This window comes from Dama dama, chromosome 9, assembly GCF_033118175.1.
Source record: "Dama dama isolate Ldn47 chromosome 9, ASM3311817v1, whole genome shotgun sequence".
In the NCBI taxonomy this organism is placed as follows: Eukaryota; Metazoa; Chordata; class Mammalia; order Artiodactyla; family Cervidae; genus Dama; species Dama dama.
The window spans coordinates 8,237,945-8,254,389 of NC_083689.1; the positions used below are offsets into that span (position 1 = coordinate 8,237,945).

Sequence of the window (16,445 nt, forward strand, 5' to 3'; positions counted from 1 at the left end):
GTCTTAGTAATTTCAAGCCCTCCCTATCATGGCGGTGCCCTGCGTCTCCTTCCGGGCACAGCCTGTCATGGCGATGCCCTGAGTAGCCAAATTCAGCCACAAACACCTACGTTTCCCGGGCTCTGGTTCCTCCCATGTGTCATGGCGGCCCCCAGGGTTTACCGGAAGTAAAACATCGGAAGTGAGCCGGTGCCTCTGCCCGGAAGCGAGCGCGGCGCTGGGAAAGATGGCGGCGGAGGCGGCGGTGGGCAATGCGGTTCCTTGCGGGGCCCGGCCCGCCGGGCAGCCCAAGCCCAGGCCGCAGCCGCGCACGCTCCTTGCCGCTGGGCCGGCACTCATACAGAGCGGCGACGAGCTGGTCGCCGCTGTGTGGCCGTACCGGCGGCTGGCGCTACTGCGGCGCCTCACGCTGCTGCCATTCGTGGGGCTACTCTACCCGGCCTGGCTGGGTTCCGCAGCTACCGGCTTCTGGGGCTGGGGCAGCAGCTGGGCGCAGATCCCCGAGGCCGCGCTGCTTGTGCTCGCCACCATCTGCCTGGCGCACGCGCTCACCGTCCTGTCGGGGCATTGGTCCGTGCACGCGCACTGCGCGCTCACCTGCACCCCGGTAAGTGTGCGCACCCGAGACCGACCACAGCCGTGGTCAGGCCTTACCGCGGATCTCAGCCTCTGCGTTCGTGTCCGTCCCCAACCCAGCCGGGGCTGCCTCAGCTAGTCCCAGGTGCCTCCGGGCGCCCTCATCCTTTTGCGCTGCTCGCTAAATTCCGACCGGCTACTGACTTAGCTGTACGACCCTGGTGCAGGTTACTTCCCTTCTCTGAAATTCTCCCCTGGTGTGGTCAATTAGGTCGATAAGGTACCCTATAAAAAGCTTAGCGCAGAGCCTAGAATATGTCACCATTTGCTAGCTCCCATCCTAGCGAGTATGAGTCTCCTAGAATCGGTCCTACCTTTGTTGTCTGTCTCCTACCTTCTATTTCAAAGTGTGAGGCTAGACCTGTAGGATGGATATCCCTGTCTGTGCGTCTTGAGAACTGAGCATCAGTCCTGCTGGCCAGTGCTGGGAGCTTCCACCCCACAACGACCAAAATGAGCTTGAAATGCAGTTTATTGCAGCGTTTAAGAGGAGCAGTGGGTATTTGTGAGCAAGTGACTTAACTGCTCAGAGACCCTTATGTCTGTCCACAAGGGTATGATTCTGAGGGCCGCCCTCAGAATACAATAGCATGGTAGTACACGTGACCTTTAGCGGTGAGCTCTGGATGAGCGCTGCCCACTCAGCAGTTGTCCACTGCCCTCTGGGCCTGCCTCATATGACACCAGCAGGTGTGGAGCCATGGGGACTGAGGTCAGCCTCCAGCCAGCCTCCCCTCTCATCTCAGACATGTTTGCTGAAACAAGAGAGAAAGGGAACAGCACCAAGGGCTCCAGAAAGAGAAAGGGAAGCAACAACCCCACCCTACAACCTGCCTGACTCCAAATATGGACTGAATTCTCTCTTTTGAGAAAGTGAAATCTCTCTTATCCCAGAAGGGAGACTCAAACTTCTGGCATTGGTAGCTTCCTGTCAGTGCAATGAAAGACCCCAGTGAGGGACAAAACAATGGAGGGGAGTTGCGGGGGGGGGGGTGACACCCCCAGACTTCCAGCTTCCTGTTAGCCTGCAGCTAAAAAGTGTGACTGTTATTAACTTCCTCTCCAGAAATGGACAGTTCAACAGCTGGAGGTTAGGACCGGCAGATCTGAGTTTTCATCAGAGATCTCAGACAACGGTGCTTCTCCTCTCTGGGTTTCAGTTTGCCCTTGGGTAAAGTGAGAACCGTAACACTTAGCGCAGGGTGCCAGTATAAGAACTTGAGATGACATCTGCAGAGCTCCCGGCGTACAGCTGGCCCCATGTACCACTTTGCACCTTTCTACCTGGCGTTTCCAGGGTTGGTAGTTCTGTCTTTTGTCGTTAGTTTCTGCCTGCTTTGGGGACCATGAACTCCTAGAGGGGCAGGGCCTTGCTTCTCAGGATCACTGCCGTGTCCTCCACACCCCCCTCCAAAAAAACATAGGGCAACACAGGTTCTGGTGGAGCAGCCATGGGGCGGATGCAGCTCACAGCACAGAGCGCTAACGCAGCTCTATTCAGCGCCTCCGTGTCTTAAGTGCTGGAGAAATAGCAAGGAACAAAACAGACAAAATGCATTGCTTTCTTGGTGTTAGTGGGGGAGGTGGAACTCCACAGTCAATGCAGAAGGGAAAACCAGGACAAGGATTCTGTGAGGGAACTTGAGGTGTAGCAGCTTCCTGAGGAGGTGACATTTGAGCAAAGGCCTAAAGCCAGCAGTGTGACCATGCGCTCCAGGCAGAAAAAAAAACAGCATGTGCCCTTCGCTGAAGCAAGGATGAGCCTTGTTGTCCCTTGTCACTTGAGGACACAGAATAGTAATGGGGAGCGGGAGCAGCAGGCCAGGTGGGCTGGGACAGGGCCTGACTCACACGGGTACCTCTGCCAGGCAGCATTTTTCCTGCTGGAGTTTATCTTTGTCAGCAGAGCCCTGGGTGTTTGACACTGTTCATGACCCTGGCTTTATGATACGGGCGGGACCAAAGGCCCAGTGAAATGCTGTCCCTTGCCCCAGTGGTAAGCTGGGTGTGGCCAAGCCCACACCCAGAGCCCAGTAGCATGTTCCAGAATGTGGAGCTGGGACTTGAGGAGGGCTCAGCAGCGGCACTTTGCCTCTCACAGGAGTATGACGCCCGCAAAGCGACCTTCGTGAAGGTGGTACCGACTCCCAACAACGGCTCCACCGAGCTCGTGGCCCTGCATCGTGATGAGGTAGGGACCACCGGCTCTGGCATGGGCTCAGATGGGGTCCCCAGGCCAGGGGCCCCTGCCACAGACTCACCTCCCACAGGGCGAAGACGGGCAGGAGGTGCTGTCCTTCGAATTCCAGAAGATCAAGTATTCCTATGATGCCCTGGAGAAGAAGCGTTTTCTCCCCGTGGCCTTTCCAGTGGGAAACGCTTTCTCATTCTACCAGAGCAACAGGGGGTTCCAGGAGGACTCGGAGATTCGTGCGGCTGAGAAGAAGTTTGGGAGCAACAAGTGAGTCCCAGCATCCCTGTGTATCGCCCCTGCTGAGACAGGGCTGGGTCCCTGCTCCAGTTAATGGCACCATCTCCGTTCGTGTGTGCTCAGTGGTTTGGGAGAGTCTGCCTTTTCAACACAATGTCCCAGGTGAACGTGGCAGGCGCCTTTTGAGAAAGGTGTTCTAGTCTGGTCTCTCCCAACTTGCCTGCTGATAGGACCCCCTGAAGGGCCCATAGCTGGGAGCCTGGCCCGGGGCTGTTCATCCTTGCCTTGTGTTTTAGTCCTCTTCTTCCTTAGAAATTTTTTCTATAGGTGTGAATTCTTGTCATTCTTCTCACACATATCCCAGCACTGTATGAGTGCTGATAAGAAACAAAGCGGGTGGTGATCAGAACAGCTTTTGTTTGTACCAGGTGGAATGTAGATGCTCTGTTAGCACTTTCTCCTTTCATCTTCACCAGAACCACCTGAACCCAGTTCACCGTGCTGGGTGGGACCAGAGCTGGGCTTCAGAGCCCCCATCCTGGTGGTGATTGTCCTTGACTCGAAAACCCTCAGAACCGCTAGGAAATTACTACTTGACCTAGCTGCTTTTCAAAAATTACAAAAACATTACCATACCCAGCAATCTAATCGGAAGTCTTACCGGAAGCATTTATTGACTGCGCACCGGCAGCCTGGGCTGTCCCCTTGCACACCTTCACCGCCCCGCCCTGGTGAGCGTGGCAGCCAGAGCTGTCCCTTCTCACACCTTCACCGCCCCACCCTGGTGCTGGTGAGCGCGCTGGCGGCCTGGGCTGCCCCCTCTCACGCCTTCACCGCCCCGCCCTGGTGAGCGCGCCCGGCGGCCTGGGCTGTCCCCTCTTACGCCTTCACTCCCCCTCACTTAGGTGAAGGTCCCCTGCACAGTCCGGGTTGGGGCTCAGTCTGTGTCCCAACGCGGCCACTGTGCAGGTTCTTTTTCTCAAGTCCCACGTCCTGAACATCACTGCAGGGCCAAACAGAGACAGCCCAAGTTGACCTGGTCCCCTGGGCAGAGCCAGCCACCACCCAGAGTACTGCAGAACGCACCTTTCCGCCCTCCTCCCAGGGCTTTCATCCAAGGAGTTTTGGGGAGACCCCAGCTCCGCCCACCCCTCTCCATAGCAGGGTGGGGTTCCAGCGCGTTGTTTCAGGCCCCGGGGTGCCCCACAGCACCCAGCTGCCCGGCCGCCTCTGTGCAGCCTCAGGGCTCCCGGCGCAGAGTCAGCTGGTCCTCCCCCCTCGCCTGGGCCCCCAGCCACCTGACAGGTTCTGGTCTTCACCGGCCCGGCCGAGCGGGGGCCAACTCCCTGAAGGGCCTGTGGTGCAGATTCAGAGGTTCCGTCAGGGCTCTGCAGACCAGAGGGCTGCGGGCGGTTAGCATGCCCGCTTCAGTGCTGCACGGCCAAGGAGACAGGCTGGAACGGAGCGGCCCGTTGCCCAGGGAGGCCTGCAGTGCCCCCAAGTGGAGGCGTCGAGGTGGGGCCCCCTGCCCATAACAGGGTGAGCCATCTGTCTCTTTCAGGGCTGAGATGGTGGTGCCTGACTTCTCGGAGCTGTTTAAGGAGAGAGCCACAGCACCCTTCTTTGTGTTCCAGGTAAAGCAGCAGCGCTGGTCCTTCTCCCCACCTGTTCTTGGGGCTTTCCCAGCCCACCTCCAAACGTGAAAACTTCCCCCTGCCCTCGTGGTCAGAGCCCATGGGCAGAATGGCCCTCGGCGTGCCGGCCAGTCCGCCTCGGGTGGTCTCCCCGCATTCCTGGGAGCAGACAGGCCTGTACGTACCCCACAGGTGTTCTGCGTGGGGCTCTGGTGTCTGGATGAGTACTGGTACTACAGTGTCTTCACGCTGTCCATGCTGGTGGCCTTCGAGGCCTCCCTGGTACAGCAGCAGATGCGGAACATGTCAGAGATCCGGAAGATGGGCAACAAGCCCCACATGATCCAGGTGCAGCCAGTGGGGCAGTGGGTGGGTAGGAGGGTCCCTGTGGTCTTGGGGTGGGCACGGCACGGGAGCATCCCCAGAACCGACGGCACGGCACCCCCACCCAGGTCTACCGAAGCCGAAAGTGGAGGCCCATCGCCAGCGATGAGATTGTTCCCGGGGACATCGTCTCAGTCGGTGAGGCCCAGTCCTGCTCTGCCCCGGTGGGAGCCCTTGCCTCGGGCTTCGGTCCAACCCCCGCCCCTGCCCCGCAGGCCGCTCCCCCCAGGAGAACCTGGTGCCGTGCGACGTGCTGCTGCTGCGGGGCCGCTGCATCGTGGACGAGGCCATGCTCACTGGGGAGTCAGTGCCCCAGATGAAGGTGCTGGGGCGGGCGTCGGGGAGGAGACGGGCCAGGGTCCTGCCCGGGCTCAGATCCAGGAGGGAGGGGGCCCCGAGACAGAGGCGGCGCAGACGGGGCTCCTGGCTTTCCTGGCGGGTTAGCACCCTGGGCTGAGGGAAGCCTGGTGGGGGGGAGGAGGAGACGAGAGGCAGCAGCATCAGCGGGGTGTCGGGCACTCTGGGGTCTCCGGCTGAGGTGGGCTGAGAGAGAAGTGGAAGCTGTGACTCCGGGCTGAGGCTGGGTGCAGGGTCCCGGGGAGTCAGCACTGCACACGAAGGTAGAAAGAAGACGGACCGGGCTTGGGACCCCGGTAACCGCACCAGGTTAGATGGGGAGCCCCGTGAGGGTCAGGCGGCTCCTTGCAGGCTCCAGACTAGGGACAGAGGCCAGGGTGGGATTAGCCGTTGACGCTACCATCCTCCCCTCCTCCCCAGGAGCCTATCGAAGACCTCAGCCCCAGCCGGGTACTGGACCTTCAGGCAGACTCCCGGCTCCATGTCATCTTTGGGGGCACCAAAGTGGTGCAGCACATCCCCCCTCAGAAAGCCACCACAGGCCTGAAGCGTAGGTGCCTCAAGGGTGTGGGGGGTGTCCCCGTCCTGCCACCCCCGCACCCCGAATCTGCTTGGCCCCGAGAGAGGGTCGGGATATGCAGACACAAGTGACGCCCGCTCTTTGTCTCCCCAGCCGTGGACAACGGGTGTGTGGCCTACGTCCTGAGGACTGGCTTCAACACGTCCCAGGTGTGGCACCTTGCCCCGTCCTGAGGAGGGTGGTTCCTGGGGCAACTGGTGGGCAGCTAAGGTGGCAGCCTTTCAGACCCCAGAACATCCGACCCATGAGCGCTCTGGTAGCAGTTGCTGGGCTGGGGGCACAGTGCAGAGACAAGCCCCAGAGCAAGCCCTCTTTCCCGGGGGGGGCTCTGGTGGAAACCCCAGACTGTGACCCTGCATACTTGGGGATCACAAACAGTCTGGGCCAAGTAAACACAGAAGTGGCTTAAGGATTTCTCAAGAAAGGTGATGGTCAGCTCTCCTTCTGGAGAATTCAACCCCTGCCCCAGTCACAGCCACTTCCTTCCCTGACCCCCAGTCTTCAGTCACGGGCCAGGAGAGCCTGCCGCCCTCCCAGGAAAGCCCTCTGCCCCTCCATCCCTCTAGGGCAAGCTGCTGCGCACCATCCTCTTTGGGGTCAAGAGGGTGACGGCGAACAACCTGGAGACCTTCATCTTCATCCTCTTCCTCCTGGTCTTTGCCATTGCGGCAGCCGCCTATGTGTGGATCGAAGGTAAGCGCCCTGACCCCCTCCCCCCGCCATCTGCTCGGCCCCAGGCCCATGGCCCCCAGACCAGCAGGCCCTGTCTGTGCAGGTACCAAGGATCCCAGCAGGAACCGCTACAAGCTCTTTCTGGAATGCACGCTGATCCTCACCTCCGTCGTGCCCCCTGAGTTGCCCATTGAGCTGTCTCTGGCCGTCAACACTTCTCTGATCGCTCTGGCCAAGCTCTGTGAGTCTCCGGGGCAGGGACGGGGTGCCGAGTGGGCGGGGGCCCAGCAGGACCCCTGACCCTAGCTCCCACCACCCAGACATGTACTGCACGGAGCCCTTCCGGATCCCCTTCGCTGGCAAGGTGGAGGTGTGCTGCTTCGACAAGACAGGGACCTTGACCAGTGACAGCCTGGTGGTGCGTGGAGTGGCCGGGCTCCGGTGAGCATGGGCATCGGGGTCACCAGGTGCCCACCAGGGGTGTTTCTGGGGGCTCGGGACAGAGAGCTGCCCAGCCCAAGCTTTCAGAGCGAGGGCCTGGCACGGCCCTCCCACCAAGGCCCACTCCAGGGTCCCCCGGCAGCTCTCAGCGTGAGCGACAGTGACACGTGGCTCAGCTCGGGCCTCAGGTAGCCACGATCTCTGGGGGCATCATGCAGCAGGCGCAGACGCTACAAGGACCAAGGCGACACCCCGACACCCTGTCGTCGTTGCCCCTGCCCCGTGACTGGAGTGGAGTGTGGGGGCCCATCCCTCGTCCTGGCAGTTCCAGGGGCCCCTCCACCCGCTCCCTTCCCCCTGTAACCCGCGGGTCGTACTCCTTGCAGAGATGGGAAGGAGGTGACCCCTGTGTCCAGCATCCCCATAGAGACACACCGCGCTCTGGCCTCATGCCACTCCCTCATGCAGCTGGATGACGGAACGCTCGTGGGTGACCCCCTGGAGAAAGCCATGCTGACGGCCGTAGACTGGACCCTGACCAGAGGTGAGGGCTGGAACCTCGCACACCACCGGCTTGTGCATCCCCGGGCAGGCAGTGTACCTGTCGGACACGTGTGTGTTCACCTCAGGGGCAAGCGGATGGGCACAGGCTCGCCTCTGACCTGGGGCGGGGTCCTCTGTGCCCAGGTCGCCCGGCTCTGACCCCTCCCCAAGCCAGACCCCGTGTGTGGAGGTGGGGGGAGGGTGGGCGGAGGGTAGGAGGGCACGGCGGGGGCGGGCGCGGGCGGAGGCTTGGCGGCCTCTTTGGAGCGAAGGCCCTCAGGACTCGTGCTTATTTGTTTCCAGATGAGAAAGTATTCCCCCGAAGTATTAAAACTCAGGGGCTGAAAATTCACCAGCGCTTTCATTTTGCCAGTGCCCTAAAGCGAATGTCCGTGCTCGCCTCCTATGAGAAGCTTGGCTCCACCGATCTCTGCTACATCGCAGCCGTGAAGGGGGCCCCCGAAACCCTGCACTCCATGGTGAGCCAGCCCCGGCCAGGGTCGGGAGGGGGGTTGCAGGGCGGTCGGTGATCGCCCCCTGCGTTCCCTGCAGTTCGCCCAGTGCCCACCTGACTACCAGCACATTCACACGGAGATTTCCCGGGAAGGAGCCCGAGTTCTGGCGCTGGGGTATAAGGAGCTGGGGCACCTCACTCACCAGCAGGTAAGGGCCCAGGCCCCCACCCACCAACCCCCGTGTGGGTCACCCTCTACCCGCTGGGGTGCCACCACGAGCAGCCACAATTTCATCGTCTTCCTCCCTGGCCTCTACCTCTGGAGGTCCCAGGTGGCACTCAGTCCGCAGTTTCTTCTCCCCAGCGTGCCCCCTCCCCTGCGAGACCCCATCCCATCCCCGAATCCAGAGCTGCTCCCTGGAGAACACACCCAGGTCTCACCTCCTGTCCTCACACCCCCTTTGGGGAGGCCTTGGGGCACCTTGGGCTCCCCAGCTCCACCCCTGCCCTGCCCTGCCGCCTGGCCACTATATGGTCTTGGGGCATCCCCAGCCCTTGGTCACAGCCCACATCCTTGTAGACTCTCCACCCACCTCCGTCACCAACACTGCTCCTTGGTCTGCTTCCACTTCGGCCGTCATCCGAGTGGCTCTCGTCTGCTTGCACCCAGAGGCCCTGAGATCCTTCCAGAAAGTGCAGGAGGTCACACCTCTGTGTCCAGAGCCTAGTCACAGACCTGTCAGAGCCACCCAGCCCTATGCCCCACCGCACCCCTCCGCCCCAGCCCCTGCCTTCGTCTCTCTCATGGTACTCAGTGCTCTGGTGTTTGTGACTTTACTGCACGTCTTCTCCAGGAGAAGGCAAGCTCCATGAGGGCAGAGGTTTTCTGCTTTCTGTATGAGGTGAAGAGGGTCAGCTTGTGCTCAGTGGTTCTCAAAGGAGAGTCCAGACTCTCTCGTCTTAGAAGTGGACTCACAGAGACTTCACGCCACACTCTTGTCCGTGATAGAGGGTAGAGGTGCCACTGGGAAGCCAGGACGCCTAGCCCCTGCTCAGCCCTTCTGCCACCAGGGCGCCTCTCACCCTCCCCACATCTCTCACATTCTGATCCTCAGGTCCCCTCTTGCAGGAGGGAGCTGTCTCTGACCCCCATCCCCAGCATGTTGTCGTGTCAGAGCTTAGGTATTGGGGAAGAAGAAGAGAAACAGACCTTTAGGGCCCTGGTGTGTCCATCCACAGGCCCGGGAGGTCAAGCGGGAGGCCCTGGAATGCAACCTCAAGTTCGTCGGCTTCATCGTGGTCTCCTGCCCACTCAAGGCTGATTCCAAGGCCGTGATCCGTGAGATCCAGAACGCCTCCCATCGGGTACAGCCACTGGCCCCCTTTCTACCAGGCCCCCGGGTGGGCTGTCTTGGCTGCTCCTCACAGAGAGGGGGATGTGACAGTAGGCGGCAGTTGGCCCTCAGTGGGGTGCCCAGGGGTGGGTGTCTGGGCCTTGGAAGCAAAGAGCATGGCTTTTGGTTGAGCTCCACCGTGACTCAGACACTCGTGCTGTCCCTTCTTGAGGCTGCTCTCAGACCCACGCCCACCCTTCTCACCTCACTTCCCCAGGCCCCCAGCATCCCTGGGAGATGAGCGCTGTTCCCCCATTCCACCCCGTCTTAGAGAACAGTTGAGACTGACTGAGGGGATGTGGAGACCACGCCCACACAGGCCGCGTCTGTCCCAGTGGCTTTGCTCTGCCAGTCCTGGTGGTTTGTGTTTTCTAGCGGTGGGCTCAGGATGCAGTTCTAGGGTGTGGGAGATGAGCTGGACGTGTCAGAGGGCAGTGATATGATTAGTGCTCACCTGGCCCTCAGCAGTCAGGGCCCGTCTTCCCGTCACTAGTTTCCAAGCCAAGAGGGTCCACACCAGAATCTGGTTCTTGGTGCATGTTATAATTAAAGGCCACGGGTGCTCTCACAAAGACACCAATACGTATACTGTTTGTAGATGCTGCTCTCAGACCTTATGGCTCCTGGAAGCCCAGTCCCCAGTAGGAGGCCACGATCTCTCTCTCTGGCCTTCCTTAGAAGAGACTCAGCCCCCATGTCTCCAGGCTGCAGTTCTGACCTCCTGAGCTTCTGCCTTCTCCCCAGGTGGTCATGATCACAGGTGACAACCCGCTCACTGCCTGCCATGTGGCTCAGGAGCTGCATTTCATTGAGAAGGCTCAGACGCTGATCCTGCAGCCTCCCACGGAGAAAGGTGAGGCCCCATGTCTCGTGAGCTGGGGGGACCCTGAGTCCAAGAGCGGCTCCCACCTGGTGGCCTACCCCTGTGCCAGCCTGAGTGAGCACGCCAGGCGTCCTCCGGCCCCTGTGACGCGGGCCTGTTGGTCACAGCCTGCACCGTGAGCACACTTGGTCTGCCTGGCCGGGGAACTCCACACCCCACCCGTGCAGCAGCATGCAGGTGACCCGTGGCCCCAGGACCGGCAGTGACTTGCAGTCCTAAGGTGACGGGTTATAGTCACAGCAGCCCACGTTTCGTAGCCTCGCCCCCCCTTGGGCCCGGCTGGCTGCCTGAGTGCTCCCACTGAGAGCACGGAGCTCGTGTTTGGCAGCCAGACCTGGGACAGAGGCCTTGGTTTGCCTCACCAGGTCAGCCCTTCTGCTCCACCTGGAAGGGCCTGTCATCCCCGCACCACATAGGAACCCAGCTGATCAGTTGTTGGGGTCCCTGTTCTGTAGATAAACAGAAGTGAATCCTTCCACGTGGGTCACTTGGAGACACTGTGACTAAGGATTTGAACTCAGGTCCAGAGCTCGTGGTCTTCTGGTGTCTCCTGAATAACCAAGTGGTGCCTCAGAATTGGACTGGTCAAGAGGCAAATCCAGTTCCAGCACCTCCAACTGCTTGGGTGGAATCTGTCAGATGCCCTAGGGTGGCACCCAGTGCAGGGCCTGGCTTGGGAGCAGCATGCCCCCGGGTGTCACCAGGCAGCAGGCCAGACGGAGGAGGACGGTGGTGTGGCCCAGCCAAGGGGGCGTCCAGAACCGCCTCGCCCTCCTCTCGGTCTGCATTGTATGCCAGATCTCTGTGCCAGTCACAGGCACTGCACTCTCCAGAGCCTGGGAAATCGTAGGTGGGTGTCCCAGAGATGACTACCAAGACTGTTAGCTTTCCAGCCAAGCTACTTTAGCAAAACAGCCAGAACAGAAGCCCGGTGGAGATTGATTTCCCTCCAGGCTGAGACAGCTCAGGGCCAGCCCAGTGCCACAAGGGCTGGTAGACTGCCCTCAGCCGTCCTTGACACCCAGCATCTGGGCCTCGACCCACCAGCTAGAAAGGGGAAGTGGACAGCAGGCAGTGTCTGACCTGAGGAAGTGACATGGGGTGCCCTGGCCTAGGAGAGCAGAGTTGTAGGCAAACGCCATCTGGGTTTGGATCTGGCCTCTTCATGCAGTCTCTAGTGGCTTAGGCCCTAGGTTTTCAGATTCTTTGTATCAGAGCCTTCTATGGGTGATCTCGCAGGGGTGCTGAGAGTCTAGGGTACAGGTTGGTGTGGACCTGGATTAGGAGAGGTAGGGAGCAAGAAGGTGCTCCAGAGAAGGACGAGGACTGCATACGTGGGGTCCAGGTGAGAGGGTCCGCCTGAACAGCTGAACCCCCTGCCCTGACCCTGGGCCCCGGCTTTGCAGGTGGCCCGTGTGAGTGGCGCTCCATCGACGGCAGCATCTCACAGCCCCTGGCCCAGGGCTCGCCCAAGGCCCTGGCCCGGGAGCACGCACTGTGCCTCACAGGTGACGGCCTGGCCCACCTGCAGGCCGAGGACCCCCAGCTGCTGCTTCGCCTCATCCCCTACGTGCAAGTGTTCGCCCGAGTGGCCCCCAAGCAGAAGGTGGGTGCAGGGGGTGGCAGAGGGCAGGCGGGGCGCTGGGCACGGCACACAGCCCTCACTCGGCCTGTCTCTTCCCCAAACAGGAGTTTGTCATCACCAGCCTGAAGGAGCTGGGCTACGTGACCCTCATGTGCGGAGACGGTACCAATGACGTGGGTGCCCTGAAGCACGCCGATGTGGGTGAGCCTGGGGTTGGGGGCGGGGGCTCCTCTGCCGTCTCTGGCTTACCGTCGGGGGCACGCCACTGAGCCAGTTCTGTAAGGCGGCAGTGGTGCAGAGATGGGGCAGGGGCCGGCGGGGCTGAGGGTCTGAAGGGCTCCGAGGCCAGGAGGGGATACATGTGCATGAGGAAGGGTGTGGTAGGGCCAGGGAGGCTCCACGGGGCAGACAACTTGGTTTGTCCAGCCCTCCCCCAGGCACCGTGTGAGCACCCAGAGCCAAGGCCAGGAGAGTTTCCCACCTTGATTCTATGTCAGCAGAGTACAGATAGCAAGTTGGTGTTCAAAGACAGTTTAACCTCACTTCTTTCATGCGTGCCTGCTAAGTCGCTTCAGTCATGTCTGACTCTGTGCGACCCCGTATAGCCCACCAGGCTCCTCTGTCCATGGGATTCTCCAGGCAAGAATACTGGACTGGGTTGCCATGCCCTGCTCCAGAGGATCTTCCTGACCCAGGGGTTGAACCCAGGTCTCCTGCTTTGGCAGGCGGGTTCTTTACCACTAGCACCACCTGGGAAGCCCCAGCTTCTTTCAGTGCTTTTCAGATATTTACTTGGTTTATCGACTGCAAGTCTCATGACCGCATGACTCTTGGCAATAAACTTCTCTGGGAATCACTTTGGATCTCTATAGTGTGACATACTTTATTTGGGTATTGCTTTTCTCTTGTCGTCTTTCTGTAAGTAGTTTGTAGAAGTAGGGCAGATGCTCTGCGGTGCTCACTCCTTGGGGTGGGTGGGCAGGTGAAGTGGGGGGTTTGGTACCGGCTGAGCTGCGTTGAGCAGATGCTCCATGCTCTGGCTCCTGACACACTCTCCCACCAGGTGTGGCCCTCCTGGCCAACGCCCCTGAGCGGGTCGTCGAACGGCGGCGACGGCCCCGGGACAGCCCCGTCCTGAGCAACAGCGGAGTCAGGGCCGCCTCCAGGGCTGCCAAGCAGAGGTCAGGGCTCCCACCCCCGGAGGAACAGCTGGCCTCCCAGCGGGTGAGTCTCCGGAGGAGGAGGGGCACCAGCGCCCCCTTGTGGTCAGGTCTCACCCATCTGCCTGCTTCGCAGGACCGCCTGAGTCAGGTGCTGCGGGACCTAGAGGACGAAAGCACACCCATCGTGAAGCTGGGGGATGCCAGCATCGCCGCGCCCTTCACCTCCAAGCTCTCTTCCATCCAATGCAGTGAGTCCTGCTGCCTGCTCCTCCCCCTGCCCCATCCCTCGGCCCACACTGCCTGGCCCCCACGCCCACACCTGCCTTCCCCCGCAGTTTGCCATGTGATCAAGCAGGGCCGATGCACGTTGGTGACCACACTGCAGATGTTCAAGATCTTGGCGCTCAACGCCCTCATCCTGGCCTACAGCCAGAGTGTCCTGTACCTGGAGGGTGTCAAGTTCAGTGACTTCCAGGCCACGCTGCAGGGGCTGCTGCTGGCTGGCTGTTTCCTCTTCATCTCCCGCTCCAAGGTGGGTCAGGAGCCTGAGAAAAGCAGGGGCTCCTGCCCCAGTCCGAGGGTACCCTCCGCTTCTCTGAGCCATGATTCCCGCCCTGGAGGAATTGAGAGGCTTCTCGGATTGCTGGTTGGCCATCGGTTGACAGCTGGGTCACCCAGGGCACGCTGTTAAAAGTGGAGCCACAGGTCTGAGTTACCTGCGCAGCAGCACTTGGGGTGGGAACTGTCACCTCAAGTTACAGATGGAGATCCGGGGCAGGGTGGGTTCCCACTTGGCTGCTTCAGAGCGAAGCATCTCGGGCCCAGCGTTGTGCACAGGCTGGGGTCTCAGGTGGGCCATACAGGCGAGGACAAGACAGATGGGAAACGATTATCACAACCACTCAGAAAGTATGCAGTGCTGAGAAGAACACCAAGTGGGATCACACAGGCTGTGGGGAATGGCCTTGGGGTCAGTCGGGGAGGCCTGCCTGATGCTGACACTCAAGTCAACGCTTAAAGAACAAGAGAAGCAGCCAGGAACACCCCAGAGGTTGCAGATGGTCAAAGGCTGGTGCAGGGAGGCCCTTGAGGCCAGAGGGCGTGGGCGGTGGTCTGGATTGACTGCCTGCGCCATGAGCCATAGTGGGGGCGGGGGGCTTTACATTTATTGTAGGGCAGGGGCGTAGTGGGTCATGAGACCCCTGTGATAGCCGTGCAGCACATGGGCATTGAGCGAGGCTGGGGTGGCGCTTGGACTGAGGAGCTGGAGGAGTGAGCAGGGACTGGTGCCAACCTGCAACCCCCAGAATTCAATGACAACTCTCTACATAAGGCCTGCCAGGAAGCAAGGTAGGTGGGTGACCCCAGGCTGAGCCTGGGCCCTGACCCCCAGCCTGCCTCTGCAGCCCCTGAAGACACTGTCCCGAGAGCGGCCCCTGCCCAACATCTTCAACCTGTACACCATCCTCACTGTCACACTGCAGTTCTGCGTGCATTTTGTGAGTCTCGTCTACCTGTACAGCGAGGCCCAGGCCCGGAGCCCTGAGAAGTGAGTGCCTGCCCAGGGCGGGGGGCAGGAGGGATACGTGTGGACATTGGCCTAGAGTGACCAGGCCAGCAGAGTCCTGTTTCTGAGGGGCAGGGGTTGCAGCAGGGGTCACAAAGGGGCCCTGACCCCGCTGTGTCCTTGCAGGCAGGAGCAGTTTGTGGACTTATACAAAGAATTTGAGCCAAGCCTAGTCAACAGCACAGTGTACATCATGGCCATGGCCATGCAGATGGCCACCTTCGCCATTAACTACAAGGTGAGGCCCGGCCCCTGTCCAGGCAGCCCCTGCCCACCCTCTGGGCCCCCATGACACAGCTCTCAGTCTGCCTGTCCCCACAGGGCCCACCCTTCATGGAGAGCCTGCCTGAGAACAGGCCCCTGGTGTGGAGCCTGGCCGTGTCACTCCTGGCCATTGTGGGCCTGCTCCTCGGCTCCTCACCTGAGTTCAACAGCCAGTTTGGGCTCGTGGACATCCCTGTGGAGGTGAGTCGCTCTGTAGACACGGTCCCGGGACTCGGCCTGGACCTGTCTGCGGGCACCTGCCTCACCAGCACTCCCTGCCCCACAGTTCAAGCTGGTCATCGCCCAGGTCCTCCTCCTGGACTTCTGTTTGGCGCTCCTGGCCGACCGCGTCCTGCAGTTCTTCCTGGGGACCCCAAAGCTGAAAGTGCCTTCCTGAGACAGCAGTGCTGGCACCTGCTGCCCACCCTGCTGCCTCTGGGCAGGAGCCCCACAAGGGCCCCAGGAGGGAGCACTGCCCCCACGTGAGGCTGACCTGGCCTTGCCCACCGAGACTGAGCTGGGACACCCCACCCACCCCCCACCTCCCTGTGACTGTCTGAGGGCCTGGTTGGCAGAACCAGCCCCAGGCCAACACCTTTGGTAAATAAAGCAGCATCAATGATTTTAAGAAGCCTCACCTGCATCTGTGTGCCGCAGGAGGGGTTGTCAGGGTCCGAGTGGTCCCCGAGGAAGGTCCTGGCCCCCACCTCCCACCGTGGGCAGTGTGAGGTTCTAACCTTGCTGTGTAAGACGCACGGCACTTGGACAGGCCGAGCTCGGAGCCCAGAGAGCTCTCTGTACTTCCTAGTTTTGTAAGCGCTTCCATGTTTCCATGGCCTTGCAGCTTCATGTTTTTGACACCTCAGGCACTCAGGGAAGTCTTAGGATCATGGCAATTTTCCTTTTTAAGTAACATGCAGAGTAACAGCATGCCTTCCTCTCGTGGTGTCAGGAGGTGTCAACAAGGAAGTTGAAGTCATTACAAATACTGGCTCGGGTCAGCCCTCAGGATCCTGCAGCACACAGGTGCCAGCACTAGGTCACATCCTAGCCAGGGTCTGACCTGCAGTCGGGCTCTCAACACCGACACTGTCCTTCCAGAAGGCGTTCACGCGCTGCAGTTCAGGACCTGTGGACTTGGTACCATGAAAGCTGAGAGCTGCAGTCAGATTTCTTACCTTTTCAACAGCCAAAAAAAAAACTAGAAAAAGCCTTTTATTTCCTGTCAGAAATTCCAGAGTGTGGGGTGTGGGTGCATTTGATAACTCTGACAAGCTGCATGTGACGACCTCAGGCCATGGAACCCAAGCCCAGGCTTCCGGACAACTTCCTTCCTCTCCCCGCCAATGCTCAGTGAGGAACTCTACCCTGTTCTGCCCCTGCCTTATGGTCATCCTCAGCAACCCACCCAACAGGCTTCTCCATCAGAGGGAGCGTGGCCTACAGCCCACCGAGAG

The 16,445-nt window shown here is 60.4% G+C and overlaps 1 protein-coding gene across 1 annotated transcript; it reads left to right on the forward strand.

Moving 5' to 3' along the window:
* The first annotated feature begins 210 nt into the window (after positions 1-210).
* ATP13A1 (ATPase 13A1) lies at positions 211-15,621 on the forward strand. The gene is made up of 26 exons (XM_061149705.1): positions 211-607; positions 2,738-2,827; positions 2,907-3,097; positions 4,629-4,701; positions 4,894-5,049; positions 5,154-5,223; positions 5,301-5,407; positions 5,863-5,992; positions 6,116-6,171; positions 6,589-6,715; positions 6,798-6,935; positions 7,015-7,135; positions 7,522-7,679; positions 7,982-8,157; positions 8,231-8,341; positions 9,372-9,497; positions 10,271-10,379; positions 11,816-12,015; positions 12,099-12,195; positions 13,058-13,218; positions 13,291-13,405; positions 13,493-13,689; positions 14,564-14,706; positions 14,851-14,962; positions 15,046-15,189; positions 15,275-15,621. The coding sequence occupies exons 1-26, from the start codon at positions 227-229 to the stop codon at positions 15,383-15,385; spliced, it is 3,600 nt and encodes a 1,199-aa protein (XP_061005688.1). The 5' UTR covers positions 211-226; the 3' UTR covers positions 15,386-15,621.
* The last annotated feature ends 824 nt before the right edge of the window (positions 15,622-16,445 follow it).

Excerpts from the sequence above, each read along its gene's own strand:
- ATP13A1 (XM_061149705.1), top strand. The coding sequence starts at position 227 with ATGGCGGCGGAGGCGGCGGTGGGCAATGCGGTTCCTTGCGGGGCCCGG. Across the intron at positions 7,680-7,981 it reads AGACTGGACCCTGACCAGAG|ATGAGAAAGTATTCCCCCGA; the intron begins GTGAGGGCTGGA and ends ATTTGTTTCCAG. Across the intron at positions 13,219-13,290 it reads AACAGCTGGCCTCCCAGCGG|GACCGCCTGAGTCAGGTGCT; the intron begins GTGAGTCTCCGG and ends CCTGCTTCGCAG.